The 19,938-nt window shown below is 36.4% G+C and overlaps 1 protein-coding gene and 2 long non-coding RNA genes across 7 annotated transcripts; 2 read left to right on the top strand and 1 right to left on the bottom strand.

The window, feature by feature from the left end:
* Nucleotides 1-3,581: 3,581 nt before the first annotated feature.
* LOC139783414 (uncharacterized) lies at nucleotides 3,582-4,131 on the bottom strand. Its single transcript, XR_011721258.1, has 3 exons — nucleotides 3,984-4,131; nucleotides 3,800-3,899; nucleotides 3,582-3,710 (listed from the first exon to the last, which is right to left on the bottom strand). It is a non-coding gene; the product is annotated as an uncharacterized lncRNA (long non-coding RNA).
* A 277-nt stretch (nucleotides 4,132-4,408) lies between these two features.
* On the top strand, nucleotides 4,409-11,125 carry LOC139783422 (uncharacterized). Of its 5 annotated transcripts, none has more exons than XM_071722576.1 (7): nucleotides 4,409-4,729; nucleotides 5,132-5,295; nucleotides 5,586-5,721; nucleotides 7,208-7,432; nucleotides 7,572-7,676; nucleotides 7,815-7,946; nucleotides 8,429-11,125. In XM_071722576.1, exons 2-7 carry the CDS (start codon nucleotides 5,151-5,153, stop codon nucleotides 10,956-10,958), a joined length of 3,273 nt encoding a protein of 1,090 aa, XP_071578677.1. In that variant the 5' UTR covers nucleotides 4,409-4,729; nucleotides 5,132-5,150; the 3' UTR covers nucleotides 10,959-11,125. The 5 variants fall into 5 exon arrangements, with proteins under 5 accessions (XP_071578677.1, XP_071578678.1, XP_071578676.1 ...); XM_071722577.1 differs by having other exon boundaries at nucleotides 4,409-4,792; XM_071722575.1 differs by having other exon boundaries at nucleotides 4,409-4,797.
* Nucleotides 11,126-12,512: 1,387 nt separating this feature from the next.
* Nucleotides 12,513-19,461, top strand: LOC139783420 (uncharacterized). Its single transcript, XR_011721261.1, has 2 exons — nucleotides 12,513-13,038; nucleotides 17,040-19,461. It is a non-coding gene; the product is annotated as an uncharacterized lncRNA (long non-coding RNA).
* The last annotated feature ends 477 nt before the right edge of the window (nucleotides 19,462-19,938 follow it).

The following is a 19,938-nucleotide window of genomic DNA, read 5'->3' as shown; positions in this document are numbered from 1 at the left end:
CCATAGACATTTGACATTCATCGTCAAAACGTTGCCGTAGTGAGAGGTGAAAGATTATTACGGCAAAAAGTAAGTTTTTGAGTTGAATTTCTATGACTTTTGCATTTATTTGCGATTAGCTTTTAGAAAAAGTATTTTTGTAATCGAATGCTATAAACATTAACCTAACTATAAGAACGTAGCTACAACTCTTTCATGTATTTTTTGAGTTAAGTGCCACATAACCTACAAAAAGACCCTTAGTGGTCTATAAAGGTTAGACTGTCCGTTGAACCAAAGGCAATGGGAAATGAAGGCATTTATATTAAAGACAAAATAGGACTTGGTTAGATGGCGCGTGTGTGAATGGTAGCGGTGAAAGTGCGTTGTGCGATTTTAGCTTTGTTTCTGGGTTTAAAGATTAGTATGTGGCAAGTAGGGATAATGGAAAGATGTGTAAGTAGAGGATGCGATGAGAATGAAGGGAGATAGTAGGATGCAAGTAGAGAAAAGTAGTATAGAAGTGTTTAGAGAACTTGGTAGAATGAGGTTATGGTGACGAGTCAGTTAGGCGGTAATGGCGGTAATGGCGGTAATGGTAATATTAAAGACAAATAGTACCATTTATTAAAATGCCATTGAATTCCCATTGTTCCAGACGCAATGGAAATGAAGGCATTTTTGCCAAAGATAAAAATTTCCACACAAAATCCCACTGGTACCAGTGTTAATACCAATGGCAATACTAATGGCAATACCAATGGCAATACCAATGGGATTTTGTGTGGAACTTTTTATCTTTGGCAAAAATGCCTTTATTTCCATTGCGTCTGGAACAATGGGAATTCAATGGCATTTTTTAATGGCAATGAAGGGCACATTTCCATAAGGGTATGATGCTCGTGTCATCCGATCCGTTAATAACTAGTTTAAGAAGTAAACCACATAAACAAAATTTAGAGTTAAGCGATGAGACGCAAGAATTACTTTGCTCTTATATGTAAATCAAATGTAAATTGAATTTTTATTTAATTTCTATCAAATACTTGTTCCTATCATTAATTTTTAATAAATATATACTTTTGCAATTTTTATAAGTCAACATTGAAAGGTTCTATGATCATTTATTGCATATTTTACAAGTAACATAATTTTTTCCGCGATTCGCGCAAACGGCTTTACTGTGCGCCGTATCGCATATTGTGCCCGATGTAATAAGTGCTACGCCTGAGGTCGAACAATCAATCGCGAAAGTAAAAGTCATTGTTACGCTAACGAAACGCAGCGTGGTCGTCTCGGACAAATTGCGGCGCCTGCAAAAATGGAAGAAACACTTCTCAAGTTTAAACAAGACGTTCCCACGAGGTGGAATTTCACTCTGATTATGATCGAGCCATTTCTGGAGCTCCATGAATACGTATACCCGATTTCTCTTAAGTGCAAAGGGCCTGTAGACATGCTTACGCGCGAAGAATTCGATTTATTGCGGGATATAGTATTAGTTTTAAAACCTGTGGAAAATGTAATAACCGAGTGCAGCGGAAACATATACGTTACATCGAGTTTGATAATTCCGATTATCCGCTGCATGATGATCGCTATCAGGACACGTAATCCGTGCACTAAAATAGGATAACAGTTCCAAGAAAAACTTTTAACGGAATCGCATCGTCGATTTAAAGATTATGAGTCTCGCGAGCTGCTCGCGATATCGACTATTCTTGACCCGCGATTTAAAAAGCTGCACTTTCAAAAGCCTCTTTTCGCCGCGATCACGAAGATCAATACGATTATTGAAACGGCTTTACATCAAAACGAAAGTCCTATCACGCGGGTGATGGAGGACGAAAATTCGCAGATAGCAAACAATAGTGTATGGAGTTTTCACGATAAACTCATCGTTTCTGAGAATCAAACGGTACCTTCCGATTGCCACGAGCTCACTCTCGAACTCAGATAATATCTGAATCAGCCGGTTGTCTCGCAATCCGAAAACCCTATCGAGTACTGGGACAAGTTGAAAGTTGCGTATCCGACACTACACTCATGCGCTCTAAAATATTTAAGGATTGTTGCTACATCCGTTCCGTCAGAGAGGAAAGCTGGCGCGATTAAGGCTTAATGTCGTAGTCGACTTACGGGAGACAAACTTAATACTTTGGTATTCCTTAGTTCCCTCAGCAAAGAATATTGGCATATTTTATAAACGGCATTCATAACGAAGTTTCTTCAACTGATAACTTGTGTGCACCTGTATTTGCTGTGATCTCATTATTTAAGCTGTTAGTTTAAGAAGCATGAACTAATGTTTTTACTGTACTTACATAAAATTGATATGTACAAGAATTTTAATAATATAACGTGATATAATATCAAATTTCTTGAGTTTTTATAAATTATAACCTACTTCCCACATAGCACAAAACTCAACAAATACCTTTCAGAGACCTTCGCAAAGCGTTACAAAAAAGATTTCATAAATGTCTCATATACGTCTCGGATACGTGAAAATGTCCGCTCTTTTGTCACAAAGACATTTATGAAAGGTTGCACATACATCTCCTAGAGATTTTGCAACCATCTCTGAGATGTTTTGCAAAACATTTTGAGTACGTTGTATAGAGTATAAACAAAATAAAATAATTAAAACCGTTAGCTAAATATAGGGTATCTATAAGAGATCGGGTATTCGCAGTCACGTAATTGATCCTGCTTAGGTAATCCAATGTGGTGGCTTTGGCACGCTTTTTTACAAATAGCTATATTGTGCGGAAGTTTTGTGTCTTATCCTAGGATTATTCTGGACTCATTCCCTTGCTCTTAATCCTACGATAAGACACAAACTTCCGCACAATATAGTCATTTGTAAAAAATTAAGCGTGCAAAACCACCATATTGGATTGCCTAAGCAGGACCAATCACAGGCTACTGTGAATATCCGGTCTCTTAAATATACCCTGGATAAATAGGAAAAAGCTATGGCAAACCACAAAATAAATTGTATTTGATCGCGTAGTTTGTTTTTATATATTTATTTACAATCTTAATTATTCTCTAACGTTCTGCCTCATATAGCTTTATATTAACTTTCAATTTTATTAATTTTATTTTATGTATATTTTCGATTGATATTTATAGTCCCGAATGAAAAATCACTGATCATGTTAACAAAAAATAGTTTTATTATACTTATAATTTTGTATTTGAGTAAGATTGTAAGATTATTTTTAAAAGATATGGAAAAATATATCAATTAAATATTTAATATTAATTCTTTTCTTTGCACCGCTTTATTTTATAATCAAGTATATAAAATAATTGCAACAAAGACAAAATATTATCAAAAAGGGTAATTTTATTTTAAGATCATAAGTATAAACCATTATTAAGTATATAATTTTATATAATATAATTAAGTATATAATTTTATATAATTAATTAAATAAAAAAAAAACAATTTTTTTAATGTAAAAATATTTAATATAATTACCATTGCACATGGAATATTATGATAAGTAAACAAAAAAACACAAATATTAAGAAATAAAACAATATTACCAAATAAGAACGTTAAAAATAAAATATTTCTTAAAGCACAGAAGACAAAAACGTTCTTGAAACTCTGTATCAAAATGACAATTTTAAATTAGTTCTCATCAGATGTATTTTCTTCCTCGTCATCCTTGTCATCCATGTGTTCAGTAAAAAATTCCTTCTCGGATTTCTTAGACCTAGAAAAGAATAAGCTGTTAAATGCATTTATTTAAATTTAATTTGAAATTAAATACCTTCTAGTCATCAATATATAATAAACACTTACGTAGCTCGCGATATTCTGAGCTTAGCATTTATTAACCATCTTGAAATTATTGGTTTTATTCCATTTAGATCTTGACAGGGCCAACGACGCCTAACTGCTTCTAAAATATATATGACATTTTACATAGTACTCACAAGTAGAATGTGTATGGATAAACACATTACAAACATTTAGAAAAACTCACTTGTAATTTCTTTCAGTATATGTAGATTACGAAAACATTCCTTCTTTCGACTATCCCAACTGAACTTAACAGCCACACTGTCTGCTAAAATTTCTTTAAGTATATTTGTGACCATTTCTTTGAAGTCTCTTCCCCCAATCGACAGAAAGTAATTTACTAACTGTAAAAAATATATTATTTAAATAAGTATCTTGCAGTAAATAATTGTATCTTAAAGATTATTAATAGTAAAAAAACAATAATACATATCTACATTATTAAATTGTATTATAATACACTATATACAGAGTTTAACAAAAAGATGGGGACACACTTTGAGTGCTTGTAGGAAGGGTTGATATAAGTGTAACGATGCACCCCCAAATCTGCATCGTTCCGGCCTAACACCTTGCCGATGCCGCCCGGCCGACCATCCGCCGGGCGAGGAACGAGCACGGTGTGCCCACCGTATTTTAAACGCTTAGCATGTAATATTAGGAAGTCCGCGAACGGACTTGCCGCGGCAACCGCCTCGACGCGCCGAGCGGTGCCGACCGCGACCGAAGACCGCCGAACGCGATCGCGGCGTCGGGAGTGTCGGGACGCCGTATTTTCCGACCGTTCCGCCGCACCATCCCGGCGCTCGCGATCGCCGTTGCTACCCCCGCCACTGCGTAACATCGCCGCGACGGGTATAAAAGACGAGCGTTTTTAACGCTAAATGCGAGAAAGACGCTGCGGTGGAGCCATGGTGGAAGTATTACATGGTGTGTGCAGTTCAACCTACCCCCACTCCAATATCGTCGATAATTCCGAAGCATACCAACCGTGTAACGTAAAATATTTATCAGTCATAAGTTGGCAACCCTTATATGCAGTGTCCTTGTTTGCATCATGTACATAGCGAACGTGTTTTCTCTTTGTAGCGTATATATATATACAGTACATAACTTGTGAAATTTTGAAACGTAGAGTTAAAATGTAACAGAAAGGTATGAGTAATTGGAAATTTTATAACATACTTCTAAGTAAATTACATTAAATTAATGACGTTTGGCATTAAATTAAATTATAATTTTTCGCAATGCATGATTTTTATCATTAATTTTAGGTTAGAAATCAGTTGTCAATTCTATATTATGAATATTTTGTGCATTTAACGTTTCAAGTCAACAAAAATAAAACAGAATGGTGAAATGCATAATACCAGGATGCAACAAAAATTCTGATGACGCTGGTATCAGTTTTTTTAAATTTCCTGAAGACGGTGTCATTAGAGAAGCTTGGATGAGGAAAATTGGAGCTACTTGCATTCCTGAGAATATGAAGTCGAGTAAGTGTTTGTAAACATTATGTATATGTATACATACCATTTTCATTGTCGAGAAATTTTTAAATTAAATTTTAAAATGTTGTCAGTTTTTCAACGATATTACACATATTATTGTACTATAATAACGTCTCTTTCCATGTATTTAGTAAACATATATGTATGTATCGTTTATATGAACAACCTATTTGTAAAAATGTTTAAATAATTTTGAATAGTTTGAATGCAAAACAATGAGAACTGAATTTTGGAAAAGTTTCAGAAGTTTATAATGATTTTAAGATTTTTTTCAGTAAAAGTATGTTCACTTCATTTTGACGACAAGTGCTTCAGGCAACCGAATAGGACAAATGCAGGAAAGGAATCGAAAAGGCGACGTCTCCTTCACACTGCTATTCCAAGCATCTTCCCTGAATGTACCGATCAGAGGTATGCTGTTTGTTCACTGTAAAATAATACAAAACTTTGTCTGCAATATAATTTAGTCAAAGTTTTAATTATAAAAGAATAGAAAAAGTACCATCGAGTAAATAAGTAATGGTTTTCATTATTCGCTACTGCATATCATACCAGAAATGACTTTGCGAATAGAATTTCATTTGCGAATTTACATTTATAATCTAATGAATACCCATTTTCATTATATTCTTCAACGACAACAGGAATTACTTAAATGTAAATCCCGAAATGAAAGTGTATTTGCAAAGTCATTTCTAGTACGATATGTAGAAGCGAATAATAAAAACCATTACTTATTTACTAGATGATGATTGTCCTATTCTTCTACATTTCAAACTTTTCATAGTTTTAAATCCACATTTCGATTTAGTTGACGGGCTGAAAATGCTTTTATGTAATTTTTGTTATCATTGAAGAATATTTCATGAAAGTGGATATTCATTCGATCCTTAATCTAAATCCAGAAATGAATGTCTGTTTGAACCGACTGTAATTCATTTCTGGTATAATAGGTACTGCGAATAATGAAAGTCATTACTTATTTACTCAATGATATTTTTTCTACTCCTCTATATTTAAAACTTTTCAAAATTCTAAATCCACATTTCAATTTAGTTGATGGGGCTGAAAATGCATATAGATAGCGGTTTAGAATTCTTACTACAGATTGAAATGAATTGGAGTATGATTAATTTACATTAAATGAACCCTATATCACTTAACATTATTTAAACTTTATATCCTTAATGAAATGAAACTGGCTTGAAAAATGAAAATGTTAAAGAAAACGCCATTTAAAGACGAATGTAAAAGTATCGGTTTTTACTATTTTAAAATCGTTAATAAAAGCAATATTTTTGATCTTTTAAAATTGAAACTTACATCAATGGAGTTATTTTTCATTAAAGTTTTAGAATTTTCGGGTCTTTTGTACTTTCAAATAATTCTACTATGTACTTTGAAGTAAATAACATATGTTTAACTGTAATTCTCATGAAAGGAAAAATTTCTCGGAATAAATTTTATTCTGTTCAAAATTTTTTGTGTTTTGATTTAACGCTTAAAGGGGTTCTAAAGTCGTCTGTAACCTGCAATTCAATTCATAACTTCTAAATCTATTTTTAACTGCTTCCTAGCCGCAGAATTTATCCAAAATTACTTATTCGGTAGCCAATAAGATAAGAAATATTTTGGTTCTAAAAAATGATCTGCAAAATGTTTCCTAATTACTAAAGATCAGCTCAAAAATTTCTCGCTTTTCAGCCTGTATTTTCACGCACTAGGGCCCTTAATTCAGGATTGCTAAATCATAAAAACTGACAATTTTACCGAGTGTAAAAGAATTTAAAGGTTGCGATTGGAGTATGTTTTCATTTTCCCATTACTATTCCTTAAAATATCATGAATACACTATGATATTTGACATAAGTACACCAATTTCTTTTTTTTTTCACAGACGAGCGCGAAGAGTGACGGCACCTCCGATGGAAGTGAACATAATTCGTCGGAGTTTTAATCTATTCAGTGGAGCCAGTGCTGACGCCAGCGTACACACTCTGGAAACACTGCAAGACGATCGAGCCAGTACAAGTGACGATATGGGTAACCAGGAATCGCAGGTGGAATTGGGAGATGCAGTGTCCAAAGTGCACGAAAATAATGACACTGATGTTATTCAAAGGTATAATGAAACTAACTTTATTACGAAATTTATAAAACATGTTCATAGTTTAACTGTAAATGTTGCGTAATTACTATTATCGTCGATATGTTAATATTAATATTCAAGCGTCATTTAATCGTATTTGTTTTTTCAATAGTACCTGTAGTAATCCTTGGGACTCGGAAGGTTTCCGTGTAACAAGGACCCCACCATCATCAGCAAATCCATTGTTACCTGTTCGGAGTTGTACATTACCGACGAGGTAATATCTACTATAACAATAGTGTTTTTAAAGAAAATTTTGTTTTATGCCTAACTTCTTTTAACAGATGGTTGTTAAAGGGTTTCGTACTTAACACTCGTAGATTAAGAGTACAATGTGAAATTCGATTTTTCTTAGATCGGAGTCGAATAGCAGGTACAGAAAAACAACTGCAACTGTACACGGAAGGCCATCAAAGATGATGCGTCTACGGAGTGGGCATCACTCTTGCAGTGCACAAAGCACTCCACTGTCGTCACGTACATCTAGGTATGTTTAATCGTTTAAATCATTTAAGCTTCCATGGTGTTAATATTGTGTTAATATTATATTAATATTTTATTAATTATGCGTTCACATTATATTTATATGAACAACCTCATTGTACGTTGTGGTACACATTTCGCATAATTCCATCTCCAAATTACGTTTGGTACAAGTACTTCTTGAAATTTCAATATGATTGAATCTCACAGAAAGAGAAGATGATGTGACCTATTTCTGTACAATTTTTTTATTTCACAGAAATTATGTTAAATACTTTCTTTATTTCAATATCATTCTGTACGTGTTTGAACGAAAAATATAAAAGTGTTGAGAGGTTTATGAAGAAATGATTGCGTTTTGGAATGTTTGGTTTTATTATTTTTTTCAATGACTGTGTGAAAATTTCAGTACAAATACTATTACAAATTAAATATGCCAAACATCAGTAAATAATTGCTACATACTAATATATTCATGCCTTACAGGTACATTGCAGAAAACTGTAATATTTCTGGGTCCGTGCTGCACTCGGAACAGACACCTAGTATGGAGAAGCAGTTAATGTTGCTGAAAGAAGAACTGGAGCATCACCGTTCTATTCATCGGTTCAAGTCAGCTACTGAAACAAATGTTTCTGATGGACAGGAAGATTGTTGGAAGCAACAGCTTGCCGAAAAGGACGAAATAATCAAAAACCTATGCAGCGAAGTGGCAAATTTAAAGGATATAGTACTGCAACTTCAATCAGAGCTCGCAACTGCCAAATCAATGGCACGTGAGTGTGACAAGATAATGGAGACCAGACTGCAGAACGCATTGAAACCTTTATTCTCACACGGACAGATTCGATGTATACTCGAAAACAAGAAATGGGTTCAATGGTCTGTAGAGGACTACGCAGCTGCTATTTCTCTGAGGAGTGTCAGTCCCAGAGCCTATCGATACCTCAGAATGGTATTAAACTTCCCGTTACCGTCATTGGCATCATTAAGAAGGTGGGCTTTTAAGAAATTCAACATTTCTGAAGGATACTTAACCGATGTATTTTCGGTTATGCAAGAAAAAGGGAAAGACCTTTCAGAAATAGAAAAGCTGTCTGTAATGTGTTTCGATGAAATGGCTTTATCCTCGGAATGCAATTTTGATCCTACGTTGGAACAATTGATTGGTCCCCACAGTAAAGTGCAAGTAATAATGGTTCGCGGTTTGTTTGGTAACTGGAAGCAACCGATTTTTTACAAATTTGACCAACCGATGACAAAAAGCATTCTGCTAGAAGGCATAAAGCTTATGCATAATGCTGGTTATCGAGTCGTCGTAGTGGTTTCTGACATGGGTAATAAAGGCTTATGGGGAGAATTAAATATCTCTCCAACGAATTATTTCTTCAAACACCCTGTCACAAAATTAAATATATACGTATTTGCTGACGTTCCTCACCTGCTGAAGCTCCTACGGAATTGGTACTTCGACAACGGACTGAGATTAGGAGGCTGCTCTGAACTGTTCACTACTTCCGTTCTCCAGGACATTGTAAACTTTAGCAAAACGGGCGACCTTCCCGTTGCACATCTTCTGACACAACAAATATTAGACGTCCGCTCATCTGCAAGGCAAAATGTAAAACCGGCAGCTAGAATTTGGTCAAATTCAGTTGCCAAGGCTATAAAATGGGCGGGAGATAAAGGTTTACTGAAACACGAAGAATACAGAAAATATTCTGATTTTGTTTATCGTGTTAATAATTGGTTTGACGTGCAAAATTCCTCATGTCAGTATGGATCGCATCCTGGAGTGAATGGTTTCGGAGTAGATCTGACAAAACAAGAAGATGCATTACAATTCATGAATTTATACATCGAGAATATCAGAGTTGGAAATAGAAAAGATTTAATGCCTTTCCAGAAAGGCATTCTCATAAGTAATGCATCACTGCTTGACCTCTTTCAGGACTTGACAACTCAATACCCAGCAAATGTTAAGTACCTCCTAACACGCCGACTTCAGCAAGACATTTTGGAGAACTTTTTTTCGTACGTTAGAGGAATGGGTGCGACAAAAGACAACCCTTCAGCGTATGATTTCAGGTACAGGCTGCGTTGGTATATCCTCGGCAAACACTCACAAGCAGTGTTCACTTTACATCGGAACACCGAGGAAGATTTGAACACCAGCTGCATGTCTGCTTTTGCCAGTACTATTGCAAACAGCGATCTAAATTTGTCTCGTGGTGTATCACAGGACCCTCAGCCTTCGACGCCAACAAATTTTCCAATGCCATTGTCATCAACTCCTTTCCCGGGAGTAACGCTGCACCCTGCTAGAGAGCAGGACGGATGTGATAAGAGTTTCGCATCAGAAAATCACGGAGGTCGAGACGATGTAATAGTATTGACGGAAGACATATTTCGTGACATAATCAATATGTCCCCTGAGAATGACGTTCCAAACAATGCTGAGGAAGACGGAATCGAACAAGACAATTCGCTTCATATGGACGAAGACGAGTTATTTCAGGCCGTACAAGATGGTTTCAACAACTATTCTTGCCAAGTCGTGGACCATTCCCTTCAAATGACTGCAGTTGAAGAGGCAGGTTTACAGTACGTTGCTGGATTTGTCGCTCATAACAAATTTCATAATAAATATCCATTTTTAATCTCGACTGCAAAAGACACTTCAGACTGGATAACGGAAATTTCGAGAGGCGGTTTGACATATCCTTCTAATGAACTGTTAAGCACTTGCAAAGTAATAGAAAAATATTTCAAACACTTTCATGGTGCTGAAAGTAACAGTTTCTCGAAGGAGTCTAAAGTTGTGACGAAAGTTATTGCTCTGGTAAATAGTAGTACGGAGTACGTACACAAATTACCAGATGAAGTGTTGAAGTACGCTGTTCACACTCGCACATACATCAGAGTAAGAGAAAAAAATAGGCGAGCGTATGAAAACAATGAGCAGCGCAAAAGAAAGAAAAAGATGAAGAAACTGATTGCAGCTTCGAAAAATTAAACGTCAACGAGCGAAAGTGACTGCATGCCACGATGTACATTTCGTAAATTGTAAGATATGTAAATTAATTTGTATATAATAATTATTGCGAAATTATAATTTTTGTAAAGTGCAACTACGAACTGAAATGGAATTAGTTAATAAACTTGTTTTCCTGTATGTCCATATATGTATACGTTTAATTCTTTTCTTAAATACTACTGGGGTCGTCCATAAACCACGTGGACAATTTTTTACGGGGAGGGGGGGGGGGAGTGCAATTGTCATCATGGACATGCAAACGAAAAATTATCATTATAAAAGAAACTTCTGAATAGAAAAAAATCAAAACTTCTGCTGGAGAAAAATTACAGGACTAAAAAAGCAGCAAAACAAAGAAATAATTAATCACAACAAATTCAAATGTCGCCAAAGCATTGAAGGCAACTTGCTTGTACCTTACAAAAGTACACTTTAAAAAAAAAGGACAAGAGATGATAAACAAATTTACATAACAAATTGCAAAACAATGAATTTGTACCCACTCAAATTTGGATTTATTACATTTTTGCATTAATAATTGAATCTTCAGTACATTAAAATGTAAATAGGATTAAAATAGAGATTAACTGTAATTAAATGAAAATTTACTTTGATTCTTAAATGGATTGCTCTTTAGATAGATTGAAATTGCTAATGATTGAATTTGTGTTACAGTAAAATGAAAATGAATCGACATTTTGATCATTTAATGTCTCAGAATTTCAAGAATATCTCTGTTTTAGAACAAAGTTCTTTCTTATTGTGTTTATTACTTATAAAAAGATAGCTATATATCCCCAAAAAAGGGAAATTCCTCGGAATTTTATTGTTTGATTGAAATTCATTACAGAAAACCGATTCAGAACTTACATATAAACCAAATAAATTTGAATAAATTTAATTGAATTTTAATTGAAAATGAAGTCGCAAATGAATGTTCGTTTAATAGGACTTTTGTATGGCTTAAAAGCTTTGCAACTATGAGTTGTAAATATTTCAAAAAAAAAAAAAATTATTACTGTACTGTTCTCCAGTTTCAACAACACTTACCATGATCGAGTAGTGGGTTCGATAATAAATACTGTTTCGATGATAGTTTCATTATTGTGATTTAATGTGGTGAGTAGATTCTCATGTCGTTGAAAGTTCAGGCTTTAAATGTGTTATTCATAATAAGATTTTCAACAAATTCACAATTTACTTAGAATTTACATTACGCATACTTCATTCATAGTCTAAAACGTTCAATGACAACAATTTTAATAACAGTGCAAAGTACGGTTTCTACTTTAAAGGTCTGAAACTTTCGATTACTACATATAGGTAGCTTAAAAATTGTTTTGAATACAATTTTTAGTGTACATATACATTTTAAGTAGTAATGTCAAAATTAATATTTATATAGTAGCATCAATGTTATTGTCGAAATTAGTATTATTAGTATACGAATGATTATATCTTATAAGTGGATTACTTATTTGTAAATATTTCATTACATTATATTATTTTATATTGTTAGAAATGTATTTCGTGAAATGTGTATCGACGTGCCGTTCGAAATGCAGTAGCGTCGCGGCGATTTGGCTGACCAATCAGCGCGGAGTATCAGTGCACTCGGGCCACAAGGGTTGCCAACTTTATGCTTAAATATTTTACTTTTCGTAGTTGGTCAACTTGAGGAATTATTGTACGCAGGAGACAGAGAGAACCACTGATTTAGAAAGAGACACTACGCGAACTGCACACACCATGTAATACTTCCACCATGGGTGGAGCATACTCGGTTATCGCATTACCCAAGTTTGTCTTCGACTCTGCGTGTTCTGAGTCTTGTGAGAGCTGAGCCGACGAGGGCTACCTTAGTGCGGCTGGAGAGGCTGAAAGCTGGACGGCGGAGCCGGCACAGTGTCTCCGGAGAAGAGGGCGTCTGGACACCCCTCCAAATCGGAGGGTAAGAAGACTACAGGGCTGCCGCTTAAGCGACAGGCTGAAGGCGACTCTTCCAGCCATTCTGGCTTGGAAAAATTACCCCGCATAGAAACCGACTCTACATTACAAGGTAAATTCAACACAACTAATCGCTTCCAATGCCTGGCAGAGACGATAGATTTGCTTGAGAGAGACGATGAGGAATGTGTAGATCAGGCAAAAAGTGAGCATGTGAGTAGAATAGCTAATCGTGACGAAGAATTATCTGAAAATTCGGATGAACATAAAGTAACTAACCCCCCCCCCCCCCCGATATATCTTGCAACTAGAATTCATGACTATGCTGAATTCGCGAATTTACTGAAGCAAAGTGTTGGTGAAAATTTTCATTTGAAATACCTTGGCAATCAAATTAAAATACAGTTTTTTAAGCTGAGCGATTTTATTGGGTTTAAGAAATATGCAATCGACAAAAAATACGCGTTTCACACTTATTCTCTCCCAGAAGAGAAGACTCTTACCGTAACCTTGAAAGGCCTTCCAAACATTCAGAACCTAACGGTCTCTAACGAACTAAAAACTAAATACGGAATCGAAATCAACTCGTGTATACAGCTTAATGACGAAAATAGTACATATGCCACTTATAAAATTAATTTAAGCGCTAAGTTCTCGCTCGCACAATTAAGAAAGATTCGATATTTATTCTACTCCAGAATCTACTGGGATAAGTTCATTAACCGTAAAATCGTTCTGCAATGCTTTCGCTGTCAGGCGTTTGGCCATACGTCAGCCAACTGTTTTAAAAAGCCAAGGTGTGTCAAATGTGCTGAGAATCACCTAACATCGGAATGTAAAAAAGACCTAAGTGCACCGGCTAAGTGCTGTAACTGTTCGGGAGAGCACCCTGCTAGTTATTCAAAATGCGTATCTTATTTAAAATTTTTGGAAAAGCGCACGGCAACTCGCCCGTCTGGCTTGTTGCCGTTCGAGATACATAACAAGGAAACCCCTGGCACACGGCGCAAAACCATGTTTATAAACCCAGCTGGTCATGACTTTCCTCTGTCGGGCAGATCGACTGCCTCAACGAACAAACATGATTACTCACCACCAAAAACATATTTTGAAGCACTGAAACATAACGTTCCAAGCAGTATACCTAGTAATCGATGTGTAATATTATACGTGAGCTTAACAAAAAGCTAGCTTCTTGCTCTGATGGACTTAGCAAATTACAGATGTTTGTTGAGGCAGCCGATCTTATAAACTAAAAATGGCTCCTTCTCCCCTATCCCTAAAGATTTGCTTGTGGAACGCCACAAGCTTGAATAATAAAGAATTAGAACTAAACCATTTTATGTGTGCTAATGATATAGATATAGCCTTGGTAACCGAAACGTGGCTACATCCAGGTATCAAATTAAATTTTTCGGGTTATAATATTATTCGACTGGATGCTCCACGTGTTAGAGCGGGCGGATTAGCGATAGTAATTAGTAAATCTCTGCGCTTTCATACACTTCCAAACCCTGATATAGATGGATGCGAGGTTCTTTTGATAAGACTGCTATCGGGCCTGAGCTTGACGCTAGGGGTAGCGTACATTCCCCCCAGTAAGAACTTTGACTTGGATAAATTTAATGCGATTTTTCAAGATTTGTCGAATGACAAGATTCTAATAGGAGACGATTTTAACGCTAAGCATCGCTGCTGGAATAATTTCAGCAATAACAGCAGAGGCATCAAACTGCTAAACTACACAAATAAAAAAGTTATTAACATCATGCACAGTTCAACATATTCGCATAGGATGCCCCGCAGGCGACCTTCCAACATTGATCTTTTCTTAGCAAAAAATCTGAATTACGATTATTCTTGCGTAACAGCCGATGAACTTTCCTCAAACCACCTCCCAGTACTTCTAAATCTTGAGAAATCGCAAATAGAAAGAAGGTTAAATCAGTCTCGTAAAGTCAATTGGGAAACTTTCAATGCTGCAACGAATAAGTGGAGATTAAGGCATAGTCTGTTAAGCCAGGAAGAAATCGATATATGCATCCGCGACTTGCAACAGTTTCTCTGTGGAGCCTACCAAAACGCCACTGAAATGCAAAATTTCAACTTCAGCCATATAACGTCTGATTCCTCTACGGCCGCAGAATTAAATAAGCTCATTAAACTTCGTAATTATTATAGAAGGAAATATCAGCATGCTGGTCTAGATAGGCATAAGCATTATCGAAATATACTTAATTCCATCATTCAAAATAAATTAAGCGAAGCAAAAAATAAAAAATGGGCGAAGCGACTGAAAAGTGCGAAGATCAGCGACAATAGTATATGGGGCCTGTGGAAGGCTCTACAGAGAAACAAAACACCCGCTCCACCGTTTGATCTCGGTAATAACTCTTTTGCGTACGATCCTAAAGAAAAGGCAGAATTACTGGCGCAAAACTTCCAAAAAATCTATCAGGAGGCAGACAGCCTGGTATCTCCACATGAAAACGTTGTAAATGAGTACGTTGAGCAACTGGATGAAAAGAACCTGCAATACGATTTGAAATTCATAACACCACGCCTGATTGCTAATATCATTAGATCCTTTCCTAATAACAAAGCCCCAGGCTCGGACAAGGTCACGACTGTTATGCTTAAGAAATCATCTTTCAAAATCGTTCTTCAAATATATTATATTATTTTAAATTCATTTCGTTTATGTTACTTTCCGTCATGTTGGAAGACGGCAAAGATTCTTGCTTTCCCCAAGCCGGGTAAGGCACAAACATCACCAATAAATTATAGACCAATCAGCCTCCTAAGCTCGTTAAGTAAAGTGTATGAAAGAGTTTTGCTTACTCAGATTGATGCCTTCCTGTTAACTAATAATATCATCATCAACGAACAGTTTGGTTTTAAGTCTCGTCATTCTACAATTCAGCAGTTGCTCAGAGTCACGGAATTCTTTGCAATGGAAATTAACAAGAAAAGAAGCTCAGCAATGATATTACTTGACATCCAAAAAGCATTTGACTCAGTATGGCATAAGGCCTTGCTATATAAATTAAATACTCTTAGTATGCCGGAATACATAATCAAAATCTTACGCTCGTATCTAAGAGATCGCTACTTTACAGTCACTTTTGAGGGAGAATCTTCCTCCGTATGTAGGGCTATGTCGGGTGTGCCCCAGGGCTCCATCTTGGGGCCTGTTCTCTTTAATTTATTCATTAATGATATTCCTAAAGACCCGAATACAGAATTGGCAGTTTATGCTGACGACACTGCCGTGTATACTTCTTCTTGGAGCCCGGCTTTGCTCGTCAGCAGATTGCAAAGGCATGTTGATGTCATTTCTCAGTTCTTTAGGGACTGGAAAATGACAATCAACAATGAAAAAACCGAGGCGATAATTGTAACTCGTAAAAGATTTCCAAAACCTCCTTCCATCAGGATGGAAAATTTTATGGTCCCTTGGGCTAATGAAGTTAAGTATCTTGGAGTAAAGATTGACGCGCAACTGAGGTGGAGGCCTGCCATTGACGACAGGATCGGTAAGGCTCGAGGAGCCCTTAGAAAGCTGTATCCTCTTATCAATGGGAAGAGTGATCTCAAATTAAAATATAAAATTATGCTATACAAAACATGTGCCAGAACCGTTTTACTATATGCAGCTCAGGTCTGGGCGGCAGCTCACGATTCGCATATCAAAAGAATTCAAGTCATGCAGAACAAATTCCTTCGCATCATCAGCAATATACCTAGAACGCGCATCGCAGATTTGCATACGCAAACACAAGTGGAGTATGTTAGTAAAGTTATTTATGAGATGATCGCTAAAGTCTATAAACCCGATCACGAAAACCCACTCATTAGCAACATTGGAAACTATAGCATAGATGAAATTCCAATGACCATTAGATGCAAATTACCTAAACACTATATTGACTCAACATAGACAGTTTCTTTTCCTTTCCCTTCTCCCATCTTCCTTTCATAAAAACCAGCACTATTGGCAATGTGTCATGGGTTTTTTGCAAATTTTTTCCCAATAAATACACTCGGAAAATAAATCGCTTTTCCATAATGTAATATGTATGCAAAATATTAATTCACATATGTTTTATGCAGGTAATAGGCGCTGTTCCTGGGTACTGCTTTAACGACACAAAGGATCCACTGAAAAAAAAAAAAAACAAAAAAAAATCGCTAAATGCGATTTCCTGATCAACGTTCCGACCGACCGCACCGATCCTGAATTCCCGCATCTCTCTAGCAAGTCAGAAAGAGGGTAGAGCGCCTCCGGCATTCTCTGTCTTCGCCGAGCGATTCTCGATAGACGACCAGCTTTCTTTCACAACGCGCCCGCTAGTCAAAACGAAGGTAGAGCGCCTCCGGCACTCTCTGTCTTCGCCGAGCGATTCTCGATAGACGACCAGCTTCCTTACACCAAACACCCGCTAGTCAGAACGAAGGTAGAGAGCCTCTGGCATACTCTATCTTCACCGAGCGCTCCTCGATACACGACCGGCTTCCTTGCACACGGAGTTATCCGAACGGGGGCAGAGCGCTTCTCTGCCTCCACCGAGCGCTTCTCACCGGATACCGCCCCGTCTCTAGACGCTTGTAGCCTGCCTCGGGGGTAGAGCCCCGTACTCTGCCTCCACCGAGTGCTTCTCGGTGGCCGGACTCGCGCCAGAATTATCCTGCCGCCTAACGCGCCGAATTACAGCGATCTCGTCGCCGTATCCGCGCCCGTGCGCACCGCGCTTTACTTCGCGCCGCCCGCGACAAGCCGATCGCCCGTCACGATCGCAACACACGTGCATCCGGCCGCTAGTGCCACCCCGCGAGCATTGTCACTCCGTTCTTCTCGCGCGCACCGCGTGCGCCCTGACTCTGTGTCCTGCGCTCATCGCACCGTTGTGCATACCGCGACTGTTAAACTGTGTTCTCAACCCGTTGTAAATATCGCGACCGTTCATTATAGAATAAACTCTTTTACGTTATTGCTAACCACGATACACTTTATTTTGCCAAACCTCGCCTCGCGTCCGTTCCTCCGCACCTCCTTCGAACCCAGCCCAGCCGCGGGCTAGATCCGCGTTTCGAAGCAAGGTTGTTTTATAAGTAATTTGAGTATAGGAGTGCTTGTCCGCTGAAGCCTCGTTTCCGTGCTACACCACTGTAAAGTTGCCAAAATTTCTGTGTAGGTAAAATGTCTTTTCGGTAAAGGATAGATAGGAAAGTTTTATTTAAGAAAGCTGTTCAGAATTAAAAATCAGGCACATATACAAAATTTTGAATCAATCGGCCTACTTGATTCATGGTATATCTGACTTAATGACAGTTAATGATACAAAAGCAAAAACGCCAAAGTATGCCGATTGATTCAAAATTTGATATACGGTGTTGATTTTTAATTCGAAACAGTTTTCTCAAATACAATTTTTCGCTATCTTTTACCGAAAAGGTACTTTATACCTACACAGGAAAAGGCAACTTCACTGCCGTGTAGCATGGAAACGAGGCTTCAGCGAACATGCATTCCTATACTCAAATTACTTATATCAAATATCAACCCTCCTACAAGCACACAAAGTCTGTCCCCATCTTTTTGTTACACCCTGTATAATAAAAATATATTATTTTATTTTTTGTAGGCATAAATATATAAAATAAAAAGTATTTACCACTTCTCTCGAACACGTTTTATTTGCTAATTTTTTATCAAAAGAATATAGATCTTCCTGAGTCCTGAGAGGAAATATTTCTTCCAAACTTTCTGATTCTGCTTCTTCTATATTTTGTTGTTTATATGTCGTATTTTGTTCATTATTTGCAATCGTTGACACACGTTTATCTAGCAAATCAACTTTCACCACTAAGTGACTCAGTTTCTGAAGTACTTTCTTCAATAATTCTAGTAAGAACAAAATTAAATAGAATATTTTGTATTATGTTTGCTGGTATATAATATATTATAATTAGTTAATGTAAAAAAATAAACATTACCTATTAAGTATAGCATTTTTTCATCAGCAGTTGATGAACCAAGGGATGAATTACTACTAACTTCCTCACGATATGAAACATTTTTCTGTTTTATCATATTACCAACATCATTGACATTGTTTGCATTCTTATCCAAATTAATTGTAAACGATAAGTTTTTATCATATTCTTGTGCATTATTTGTTTGCCTTGTTAATAATAACGTATTTAAATTTTTTGTTTACTATATGTACTCCTCTTCCAAAGATAACCGTTCATTATGAACCAAACGACGAATATGTCTTTTAGAACATGTGCGTTTCATGTCTATGTAGGAATAAACGGAAGTACTTAAATTGAATGAGAACATAATAGATTTGTGTAATAATAAAGAATATGAATAATTTGAGAACACAAAATAATATAATTGTGTAATATAAAGACATATTTATAAAATAGATAAGATTTACGTGTGATTTCAACGCAAATAATTAGCTCTATAGCATATTCTGTGCCACAGTATTGTAACGTAATAATTTAAATAAATAATATACAACTACTTTAATGAATATTAATATACATATTTTTACTTCACGTTTTTATGTCTTTTGTTTGCGAAAGAGCAAGTCTTAGCTGAGTGAGTCCGATCGAGAAATACGCACGAGATTCGCGAAAAAATTCGAGCAACTGACTAACATAGAAACGTCGGTCCGTATTTCTCGGTATCCGATGAGTAAGAGTATGTGCATGCACCTTACAATTAGCAAATACATATAATATTTACATAGACTAAGCGATAATCAAGGTATTGGATGAGATTCTGTGCCAACGTAATTTAATTTCATGGATGTCATGCAACGCACCTCGCAATTATTCTATATCATGTTAACATATGTATACACATGCTCCTACTCGTTGGATATCGATAAATACGTACCAATATTTGCACAAATAATGATTTAAAGAGCAAACTCACCGATATGGCAGGAATCCTGTTTGTGGAAGATCCTCACTAACCTCGCTTTTGAGTGTCTTG

Source organism: Temnothorax nylanderi, unplaced genomic scaffold (assembly GCF_030848795.1).
Source record: "Temnothorax nylanderi isolate EJ_2023f unplaced genomic scaffold, tnyl_v1.0 TNYL_tig0499_pilon, whole genome shotgun sequence".
Taxonomy (NCBI): domain Eukaryota; kingdom Metazoa; phylum Arthropoda; class Insecta; order Hymenoptera; family Formicidae; genus Temnothorax; species Temnothorax nylanderi.
This window is presented reverse-complemented; position numbering and strand designations above follow the sequence as displayed.